Here is a 12,005-nt window from a genome sequence, read left to right on the forward strand (position 1 = left end):
AAGAGGGGGCCTAATAAACCCGAAGGGAGGTAGTAAATCTAAGACTTGAATATGAGCGATTTGGTTCCATCACTTTAATATATTACTTTGCTGGGGGCTTCAGAAAATTGATATATTACTTCGTACGGTTTTTATGAATAATTAATAAAGTAGTTACATGCATCTTTCAGAAGCCGGGGTCATCTTTTCAGAAAGAAAATTCACAAAGACTCGGTTCGCAAAAATAAACAAAAAAAAACTGATCCATGCCATGGTAGATGCAACAAAAATGCGAAAGTAGCAACACTTATTTTTTATGAGTATGTGAACTTAGCGCCTGCCTCCTTATGTATAGTTTTTTTTTAGTGAGTTAGTGACTGAAAGAAATAATATTTTTCAGCCAACTTATGGACGAACACTCACGATAAATCCCAGTACATTTTCTCTCTCGATGAATTGAGCTTGAACAGTCGAGCGACGACATGGGTAATAAGAGTAAAACAAAGCAAACACCTAAATCCTCCCAAAATTGTTTATCTTACAATCTGACATGACAGCCAGTAGATACAAACTTCTTTGTACAAAAACATCCAAAGATGACACATCCATAGAACAACCCGCTATCCGCCGCCGCCGGAGAAGACAACCTCCACAACCGCAGCGATCATCGCCGTCGGGTCCCCAAAGATCACGCCGATGACGACGCGAGCGAAGAATCCGACAATCTTAAGGAAACGTTTGAAGCGCTTGGTGCTAGTCTGAGCCTTCTTCAGCGCCAGCGCCACCTTCAAAGACGGGGCTTTATTCGCTTGCACGACCATCTTCCCGCCGCCCTCATGGCTGCCGTGGCCGGACTTGAGGCTCTCGTAAGCCATCTCCTTCACGCAGGCCACGTGCAGGTAAACGGCCTCGCCGTCCCACTCAGAGCGATACGACAAGAACTTGCGCCGGCAGCGGCGCCCCTTGCAGAGGACGCAGCTCCGGCTCGGCACGTGGTCGCGGCAGAGCTCGAAGGTGAGGCCGTCGAGGTCGACGCTCTGAGGCAGGCGCGCGCAGGACGGGTGGAGGTCGAGGTCGCGGTCGAAGCAGTGGTACACGAGGCCGAGCACCTTCTCGCCGCACGCGTCGCAGACCCTGTGGTCAGCGGGGTCGGGAGGCGGGGGCTCGTGGAGGAGCACGAACGCGCACCCCTCGAACAACAGAGGGATCTCCAGCACGTCCGGCGCGAGCGCGCAGCCGATGTGGAGGTCGAAGCCGCAGTCGCGGTGCTGCTGCTGCTCGCCGTAGTGCTCGCAGGTGTACCTCCCGCCGGCCCACCTCTCCTTGCAGCCGTCGCACCTGAACTCCACGTCATCGGTGGTGACAAGCAGCAGCTTGTGCTCAGGATGGATGGGGTGGGAGGCGATCTCAGCCGGCGGCGCCGGAGGAGCGCTCACGATACTCTTCTTGATCTTCATGGTTCTCGCCGGCCGGCAAATGTCTGGACTCTCTGGGCAAAGCGAATGCCGGGCACTTCTATTTATAGAGTTTCCAGGAGTGGCGCGCAAGTCCACGCTCCCAAGCAACCACTGGCGCTGCGGGGAAATTCATGGCTAAGTTAGCGTACTGCCCCAGTTGGCCAGTTCGAGGGAAATTCCAACAAGTTAGCGTACTGTCCTAACCGGCAAAAAGGCGTCGAATGGTCGGCGGCGTCTCCTAAACGCGTGTTGACGTCTTGCTGGCCAACCGATCTCGATCCTACGCAGCAGACCGTAACCATGACAGTTTTTAACTAACACGCCCGTACACGCCCAACCCACTCTCTTCGGTCCATTGTTCATTTGTCAATCATCTTTTTTTTAATCCTATGTAAACTAATGTAAGAGCGTTTAGATCACTGAAGTCTTATATTAGTTTACAAAGAAAGTATGATTAATTTTTTAAAAAATTGATTCTTTTTTCTTTGTGAGAAAAACTTTCAAGCTACTCATCAACTGTCAAGGTGGTAAAAAAACACTAGAAGAAAAAAATACATCCAAGTTCGTAGACCATCCAGCGATGACTGCAAGCAATGGAACGAGCCGAAGGCATGCCGTCGTCATCGCTCCTCCCTTATCGGAGGACAGACAAACCTTGTTGTAGTAATGCAACATCATTTTTTTTATTGTGCATGTGTTCGTTTACAATATCAGATGATTTTCTTGTGTTTTTTTGCCCCCTAAATATTCTTCTGATTTAGATTGTTTGTTTGACATATTGGCCTCAACGGCGACTACGACAACGCAGAACAAAGAAGTTGTAGTTCCTTATCTAATAACGAGGCGTTCTGCTCTATGGTCGGTGATGGATTTGGCCATTTGGGTGTCTATTCAAGGCTTCAAACAAGGACAAGGTAGCGGGAGCAATATTCTTGTGGTGGGCTTGTGACATCAGGCTTCCCCTTTACGACCGTGTTCGCTCGGCGTTGGCGCAAAGCACAGGAGGTTTAGGAGCCAGTACAGACGGCAATCTACATTGGCGGTAGCTGGAAGGTAGTGAATCATGGTAGAAGGCTGACACGTCAGGTTTCCTCCTTCGATGTCGTTGGGGGGTGCTAGACTTGGAGTTTGATGGCGTGTTCGGGTTGTTGCCATTACTAGATTCTTTAAATGGCAATGGCTACATCTTTACCGAGCTACTTTGGAGATATGAAAAATTGCAGATCAATGATGGAGCCACATCGAGCTCACGTCAAAAGTGGTTATGTCCCCTTTTTTGGGTAGCCATTGTGGTGGTGCCGGAGGCGAGTGACGAATGTTGGCATCTAGCTCAGGGGATTCTTCGGTCTTGACTGTAATTTTCTTTCTTGACTGAGGTTCTTCTAGGCTATTGCAAGGGTTCTATTGTCTTTCTGGTTTTAGCAGGTTGGTATCTATGGTTGTACCTTACTCCTGTTTATGAATAAGGCATATGTTACCTTCAAAAAAGTGTCAACTTATACATATCTTACATGAAAGTCAAAACAAATGAATAAATTATTCAGATCAAAATATAGGTATCAAAGCGGATTCTAACCTCAACAAAAGCAAATTGCAATGTAAGAGTTTTTTGTTTGAAAGAAAGGTGTTTCCTCGCCCCAACTTTCATAAAGAAGAGGCAAACAACCAACCATACATCGTTCAAACAACTCTTGAACACAATCGGAAGTAGTTGGGACGAAAATTAGTACTAACAGTGTGAAAACCGTCAGATCCCTCAGCGAGGTATCGGAGGAGCATGTTGGGGAACGTAGCATGCAATTTCAAAAAACTTCCTATGATCACGTAAGATTTATCTAGGAGATGCATAGAAACGAGAGGGGGAGAGTGTGTCCACGTACGCTCGTAGACCGAAAGCGGAAGCATTAGTTTAACGCGGTTGATGTGGGGACCGATTCTCCGGGTATTAATTTCCAGAAAATGGCCCTTGTGCTCACCAGCCCCAGGATAACTGTTAGCTGATGAGGCACCAACTTGATACAAAAATTCCAAGCAAAATACAACATATGTAGTACAAGACCATTCTGGCCTATGAGTACAACAAATGGTTTCTAATGATCAGTGGCGGAAGCGGTTTGTGGATCATCACTGTCTTTGGGACTCCATTTTCCACAGGAACAGCTGACCAGGTTAACTCCTATCTTCGCGAGGCTGCTATCACCGTTGCTTAGGTTCCGGGGACTGTCGCCACGGTCGCTCCTCTCCGCGCAAGAAAATCTGGCCAAGACAATAACCAGGGACAAGCCAGTGAGTACTTTGAATGTACTCGCAAACATTATGAACACAGGTATAATATAACAATGATGTGCTGTAAATATTTTATGCTCATGACGTCAGTCACAAAAGATAAATAAAACTCTGATGCGTGCAAGCATGTTATTTATGAATATGCAATAACATAGTAGTATTAAAATTATGAAATAAATAACAAGCATGCCACAGTCGGGCGTCTTAGCGACACCACATAAAGGGTTTAAAAGAATGCCGCAGTCGGGCGTCTTAGCGACACCAGATAAAGGGCTTTAAAAGAAATGCCACAGTCGGACGTCTTAGCGACACCACATAAAGGGCTTTAAAAAGAAATGCCACAGTCGGGCATCTTAGCGACACCACATAAAGGGCTTTAAAAGAAATGCCACAGTCGGGCGTCTTAGCGACACCACATAAAGGGCTTTAAAAGAAATGCCACAGTCGGGCGTCTTAGCGACACCACATAAAGGGCTTTAAAAGAAATGCCACAGTCGGGCGTCTTAGCTACACCACATAAAGGGCTTTAAAAGAAATGCCACAGTCGAGCGTCTTAGCGACACCACATAAAGGGTTTTAAAAGAAATGCCACAGTCGGGCGTCTTAGCGACACCACATAAAGGGCTTTAAAAGAAATGCCATAGTCGGGCGTCTTAGCGACACCACATAAAGGGCTTTAAAAAGGACAAACATGGTGAATATCCAGGAGGTAGAACCATCCCAGGGATATTCGATAATACCAATAATATCACGGGTTAGTCCACAACAAAAATAATAATCATAATTATCACAAGTCACAAGTCGTGATTCCAGTTCTGGTTTAACAGTTTCACCTCCGAAGACCGACACTAAGACCGACACTTGACCCATCCCAGACTGTAGTCCTTAACCATGGACACGGCTATTCGAATAGGTTTAATCTCTGCAGAGGGTGTACTCTTTACCCACGAGTAACGGATTCCTTTAGTCCATCGGGACTAATTCCGTCTACGGTCTTTTAGTTGGAAACACACCTAACTTGCACACACCAGCTTAACTCACATGTGTCTGGAATCACCCACGACACCTGTCAAGCAAAACTCTAAGTGGGGAGGCTACAACCTCGACGTAACATGGGATCACAAAATTTATACCGCGCGCAAACTGGGGAGCTACCCCCTTCGGCTACAACCGAAACACCCATGCTCCCGGACCCGGTGGCATGACTACCGGATGCCTCCAGTATCTTCCACCATGGCCTCTCTGTACGGTGTGTGCTAGGAAAGGGGTTGACAACTTACTGAACCGTACCCTACTTGTTGTAGAGACGAGTGGTAGTACGAAGCAAGTATGGGGGTTACTGGCACAAGACTCGATCTACGGTCGACTCAGGAGGTTGTAATATTCTCTGCAAGATTAGCATAACAATACATATACTTCAACCAACAGATAGAAACACCACGCGACATACCCCCTCATGCCATACCGGACACGACCGTCTCGACGGAGGACTAGGGACAAGACCGTGTCTACCCAAGACAGAGGCCTTCCCGGCTTCCCTTCCGGTATGCATGAAAGGCATATGACGGTGATTTCCATCACAACCATATCAACTCCATCAGCATAAAAATCATTAATATGCACTCATGAGTAGGATCACATCCTCACATAAAATGACGTATGCTCGTGTCGGGGTGGTGTTGTCACCGAGTCAAACAACACACACAAAAATTACACCAGGGTTCAGAATGCTTGCCTTCAGGTCATGGGAAGGCAGGGTGCATTCCAAAACATCTTGAAATTTCCTCTTCAAAATCCTATTTAAAAATATATATTGAATTAACACACAAAATCAAAACAGCACAAAAAGTTGTTTTGAAATTTTTCAAATAAATCTTAAAATAAACTAGACAATATTTGAGAGAGGTAGGAAAAAGAATTAATTTATTTGGAGTTGTATTTAATAAGATATAGCCGGTCAAAGTTTGGTCAAAATCTGTTATTTAAAATAAAACAGAAAAGAAAACGTTTCGAATATTACGTACACGTCGAAGGCGTATTTTGGAAAACGCTTCCACTTAACCCACGTGGACTGGGGCGGGGTCACTGACAGTGGGTCCAGGGGGCCCACTGGTCAGGTTTGACCAGTCCATCCCTCCCTCCTCTTCCTTCGCCCGAACGGAGGCGAGGCGACGGCGATCAACGCCGGCGAATGGCTGCTCCCCGCGGGCTCCAGAGAGTCGAGATGGATCCGCAAGACCGGGGCGGTCCTCGCGGTGGTCGTTGGGTCGGCGGGGGTGGAGGGAGTCGCCGACGATGAGCTTCGCGGCGGAGGAGGCCTCGGGAGCAAAGTGGTTTTGGGGCTGCGGTGTTCCCGATCGAAATCGAGTAGGAGGAAAGGTTCACGGGAGGGAGAGAGAGTTCCTGGTGGAGAGAGTGGAGAGGGGGAGGCCCTGGTGGTGCCGGAATGGCCGGGGCGGTGGTGGCGGCAGGAGTTGCCGGAGACGGGGAAGAAAACCTCCCCGGGTCGATCGCGAGCTAGGGAAGCGCCATGGAGGTGGCCTGAGGTTTCCTGTGTGCGGGAACGGGCTCGGGGCTTTCTTAAATAGGCGAGTCGAGGCGGTTCAGCGGTGGCCGCGGATAAGGGCGCCGGCGACCATCTTCTGTAGCTGCAGGGCATCGTGGCGAGGCTGGAGATGGCGGCAGGAGCTAGCGAACGAGCGGCTACTGCTCCAAGGGCGAGCTGGCGAGCAGAGGTGGCTTGGGCGGCGCTGGCCAGTGCGGGAGCTATCGGGCGGCAGTGGCGGCTAGCTGCTGGCCTGCCGGAGACGTGGCGAGAGCTGCGGGGCTCGTGGGGTGCAGAAGGGGACACGGCGTGCTGGCTGCGGTCGGTCACGGACCGGAGTGAGTGCGGGGCGGGACGCGGCGACTCGGACACACGTGCGTGCCAAACGCACGCTCTGGGCGCGCCCAGAGCATGCCCGGGACGTGCTCGATGAAATGCCAGGGTAGCCTAGAGGTCGCGGTTGAGGCTGGCAAGAACAGGGCTAGTCTAGGGTTAGCAAGGGAATCAAGGGGCATGGTGGATAGGTCAGGGGCTCAAGTTCACAATGTAAAGTTGAAATCATGCCAAATCTGGCTATGCACTCAGGGTGTTTGACAAAATGCCAAAGGCACCTAGGCAGTTCTTGGGGTGGCCAAATCTCCCAGAGTGGGGTCTCTTTGGATGTATGAGAGGGTGGTGAAGTTAGTTTGCCAAAAGGAGAAACTTGCTAGTGCAAGTTTTGCAAAACTACAATTCTGGACAGGGAGTAAATGGCATCATTACATGGACCAAAAGTGTTCCAAAGAGTGCATGCTCCTGGACTTAGGGGTTTTGCAGGGTTGACTACAAGCATGAGAAAGCACAAGGTCACTAGAGCAAGAATGAATGGGGTTGCAGTAGAAAACACAAGTCTGGTCCAGAATGAAAAAGAGGTTGATGCACTTAATTTCTCCAAAGAACAACACTAGGTTTTTGCATAAAGTTGGATGGCATGCTACCACTGACATCCCATAATTTTGGTGGAGGCTCTAGGGAAATATTTAATTAGGCTATAGTGCAAAAGTGTCCCACTGGACCAGATTTGAAAAACAGGTGTAAAACTCAAAATATGCAATGAAATAATATATTATTGCACAAAAGTGATTTAGAGACATCACATGACATCTCCAAATTTTGGTTGGATTTTAGTTAAATTTATCAACTGGTTGTAGTTCAAAAAGAGCTCCAAAACTTAAAGAAAGCCATTTTAATGAATAAAGCTCAGGGTGAAATAAGTTAATAAATAATTCTATTGATTAAGAAAAGTTATATAGGGAGCATAGAAGTCCAATATATTTTGGAAAGCTCCACTGGGGAAAGACTCCTTAACATTAAAAGAAGAGTTCTGAAATCAACAGAAAAATCCAGAATGCAAAATTTTAAAACTCCTGGCAAAATTTTAATATTTAAAACTTGGTTAAATTTTTGGGGTGTTACAATTACTACCCCCCTTAAGAAAAATCTCGTCCTCGAGTTTGCTAAGGGTTGTAAAACAAAAATACTTTTACTTGGTCAAAAGATCATTTTACTCAAGCGGTAAAAGTGGCTACAGTGAGAGGGCAATAAGTGGTGAGTAACTACAGTGTGGGATATTGGCGCTGTGTGGAGAAGTTCCACACTTAGGAAAAATGAGTGATTTCTACGCTGGACGGCGTGAATTTAGAATAAATTCTAAATTCTACAATACGCTGGTCGTACCCGAGAGCACAGTGCTCCCTCTGGCTGACAGGTGGGGCCGGGGCCCACTGTCAGTCTCTCCTTCTTCCTCTGGTTCTCTCTTCTTCCTCTCTCCCACGTGCTTTTCCCCGGTTTTCTCCACCGGCGATGTTTAGCGCGTAGGGCATCTAGGCCGTACTGCAGTAGTGCGTGGCATGCTTGTTGCCGGCGCAGTGTGCACGCACCTCGCGGTCCAGTGCGCTGTTGGCACTGCTCGCGGATCCGCCTCCGAACACCGGCGATCGGGCGATGAGCGGCGTTGGTGGACTTCGCCCACCGTACACCGATCTTGAGCTATAAAACGACCGCGGTGCTCCTTCTTCATCTTCGCACTTGGCCTCGTTTCTCCTCCTCCTTCTCCTCCATTACTGCTCACCGGAGCTCGAGACGAGGCTCCAATGGCGGAGACGGTGCCGGACTGGTATGTGATCCTGGTGTGTGAAGGGCTGGCGGCAGTGCTGGGGCTCTCTGTGCTCCTGTGCGCGATGATCTTTGATGATCGCCGTGATGCTGTCGCTTGGGTGCTGGCTCTCCGCGGTGGAGGTGATCACGAGGATTAGGCGTAATTCCGGTTATTCACTGTTATCGGTGTGCCGGAGGTGATTAGTATACGGATGATTATCCGCTAATCTCTCCCTTGGAGGCATGTGGAGTACTTAGAGGGGTGGTTGGTGAGATGCAACATGGTTGCGTGTATTTGTAAGCAGTGTAAGAGTCCGAGTGGTTGTGGGTCTGTTGCCGTGGTGCTGCATGAATAAAAATAATCCATGCCGTGAGAGGATAAACGATGCAGCAACTTAGGGAAAAGAAATCTCATTCCAGGATTTTCGCGGTTACACAAGTTACTCACGAAGAAAACCACTCATATAAGTAGAAACTAAATATTCGACTCGCCACACAAATTCGAGGTGCCATGCATAAGTTACAATGTAATAATAAATGCTGAAATAACAAACACAGAAGTGACATCTAAAAAGAGAATGGTAACTGGACGGGGTCTCAAGAAAAAGTCTCTGGCAATGGAATACACTCCTCTTCTATCGGAGGAAGTGGATTGACCAGTCGATGTATGTGTCTCTCCGGGTCGGGCCTCAGTGGTCTGCCGATGGCAATCTGAGGATCCAGATCAATGAGACTCTGGAGATAATCCATCACTTGCTGGTTCAAATGCTCTTGAGCGATGATGTACTAGATAAGGTTGGCCAGTACTGGGTCTCTCTCAATCCGCCCACCGGGAAAAGACGTCACTCCTCCGGGTGCTGCACGGCTCGGAAAATAATAATATCCTCGTTCGCGGGCATAGGGTACCGCGAATCGAAGACGAGCAATTGCTTCGTTCGCAGCAGCTTCTATGGCCAAGCGTGGGGTCGGCATAGATTTCCTCACGAAGGAAACCTCCGTTGGATCTTGGTTGGAGTCTATGGGAGGGATGTGTACTGCTGCCCAATATTCCGAGGTGGAAGGGGTGATTCTCGATTTGAACAGCTCGTACTGGGGTGGCTGGGTAGAACCCATGGTACTGCAGGTAAAGTCCCACAATATTTTGACAAAGCTACCTGGGGTTGCATCTGGGGTTCTCCGATAAATACTAGGGCTCGGCATGGCAAGAAATGGTTGTGAGAGTGGTGCACGAGGTGAGGGTTGCTGGGTAAGGTCACAAGGTGGCCTTCTTATATAGCATCTGGGTTGGTTTATTTACCGTGGTGAAAGGTAATAAATCTGCCAGATCAGCTCCAAAGGTCGGGGTCAGTGTCAGAGATACACATATCTCATAAAGAGACGTGTTACTGTGGGTGTCGTCGGGGTTGGTTTTGGTAGCTGTGCCCGGAAACTGTGCAACTATGCGCTGACAAAATACGCAAGGCTACTATTAAAACAGAGGCACAACGACAGGCTGCGTTTATTCACAAGGTTACACGATTACAAGCGAGGATACACTGAGACTCGGTACTACTCGTACGGCTTAGTCTACCTCGTTTATGTCTAAACGGGCGTGCCTGGTGGATGTCGAGGCTTCTCCACGTGTCTCACTGTCGGGATTAGTCGGAGATGGTGGAGGAACTGCAGGGTCGGGGTAGCGATGATGACCATCGCGGGGATTGTTGGCCACAATTCCGTTGGAGTGTGCTCCCAAAAGGTGACGAAGCACTTATGGGGTCATCAAGGCACCCTGGCCGCTGGCTGGAGCTGACCTCAGGGTCTCGATCGGGTGTCCGAATAGCACGACTGGGTTGTCGGCGTCGGGCTCGGTTTCCCTGCTTACCGGGGCTCTGCGAACCAGCTCTCCTCGAGCTGCGATCAGATCAATAGTGATTCGATCGAACAATGCCTCTAGTGCACTTACATAGCGCACTAGGTGCAACAATGCGGGATCCGTCTCGTGATCTCCGTTGGCAACTTGGGGTGGTCTACCATACCCTTCACGCCTGGGGTAGTAGTAGAACGAGCGACAGTTAACTCTGGGCGACAACTGCCGGAGTTGAACTATAGCCTCTCGAGCGGCTAGCTGGATGGCTTGTGGCTCGAAGGAAGTTGTTCTTCCGGTGAACCTGTAGGGGCGTTCTGGCGACAGACCCCTACCATAGATGTGCACAGTGGCCCAGAATTGGCGGTCCTCACCGCTCATGGGTCCTTGGTACACAACATATTCTGGGGGCTCTTCTAACGCATAGGCACGACGGGTGAGGTTTGCGAGTATGGTCACGAAACCTCCAAGGTTGGTTGCTGTGGTCTCATTGTGCACTATGGGACCAGGCATTGTGGCTAGGTTGGGGAAGAGGCTGTGCTGTGCTGGGTTGAGGCTAGCGTGCCCTTTTTATAGAAAAGGGGACGGAGTCTTCCTTCGCACGCTTGCGAATGAGACATTTTAGCCATCGGTCACTGGTGTGTGATCGACAGGCTAGGCTGATAGGTTGGGCACCGACTGCCAAAAGTGTCGGGATCACTGTGTGGCTATCTTGCACGGGAAGCTTGGCTGGGGTTTTGGTTAGGGTCTGGTGGGTTGGTTTGCCTAAGTTTTCGACCTGGCTAAGATAGGATTAGCCAATGGTCAGCCTGGCTCTGGTACCAAGTTTGTGGGGACCGATTCTCCGGGTATTAATTTCCAGAAAATGGCCCTTGTGCTCACCAGCCCCAGGATAACTGTTAGCTGATGAGGCACCAACTTGATACAGAAATTCCAAGCAAAATACAAAATATGTAGTACAAGACAATTCTGGCCTATGAGTACAACAAATGGTTTCTAATGATCGGCGGCGGAAGCGGTTTGTGGATCATCAGTGTCTTTGGGACTCCAATTCCCACAGGAACAGCTGACCAGGTTAACTCCTATCTTCGCGAGGCTGCTATCTCCGTTGCTTAGGTTCCGGGACTGTCGGCACGGTCGCTCCTCTCCGCGCAAGAAAAATCTGGCCAAGACAATAACCAGGGACAAGCCAGTGAGTACTTTGAATGTACTCGCAAACATTATGAACACAGGTATAATATAACAATGATGTGCTGTAAATATTTTATGCTCATGACATCAGTCATAAAAGATAAATAAAACTCTGATGCGTGCAAGCTTGCTATTTATGAATATGCAATAACATAGTAGTATTAAAATTATGAAATAAGTAACAACATGCCACAGTCGGGCGTCTTAGGGACACCACATAAAGGGCTTTAAAAGAAATGCCGCAGTCGGGCGTCTTAGCGACACCACATAAAGGGCTTTAAAATAAATGCCATAGTCGGGTAACTTAGCGACACCACATAAAGGGCTTTAAAAGAAATGCCACAGTCGGGCGTCTTAGCAACACCACATAAAAAGCTTTAAAAGAAATGCCACAGTCGGGCGTCTTAGCGACACCACATAAAGGGCTTTAAAAGAAATGCCACAGTCGGGCGTCTTAGCTACACCACATAAAGGGCTTTAAAAGAAATGCCACAGTCGGGCGTCTTAGCGACACCACATAAAGGGCTTTAAAAGAAATGCCACAGTCGGGCGTCTTAGCGACACCACA

General features: G+C 48.7%; 1 protein-coding gene across 1 annotated transcript; it reads right to left on the reverse strand.

Annotated features, from left to right (window-relative positions):
- Positions 1-599: 599 nt before the first annotated feature.
- Positions 600-1,454, reverse strand: LOC123155611 (uncharacterized). Its single transcript, XM_044573763.1, has one exon. The coding sequence runs from the start codon at positions 1,434-1,436 to the stop codon at positions 600-602; it is 837 nt and encodes a 278-aa protein (XP_044429698.1). The 5' UTR covers positions 1,437-1,454.
- Between the last annotated feature and the right edge of the window lie 10,551 nt (positions 1,455-12,005).

This window comes from Triticum aestivum, chromosome 7B, assembly GCF_018294505.1.
Source record: "Triticum aestivum cultivar Chinese Spring chromosome 7B, IWGSC CS RefSeq v2.1, whole genome shotgun sequence".
Taxonomy (NCBI): Eukaryota; Viridiplantae; Streptophyta; class Magnoliopsida; order Poales; family Poaceae; genus Triticum; species Triticum aestivum.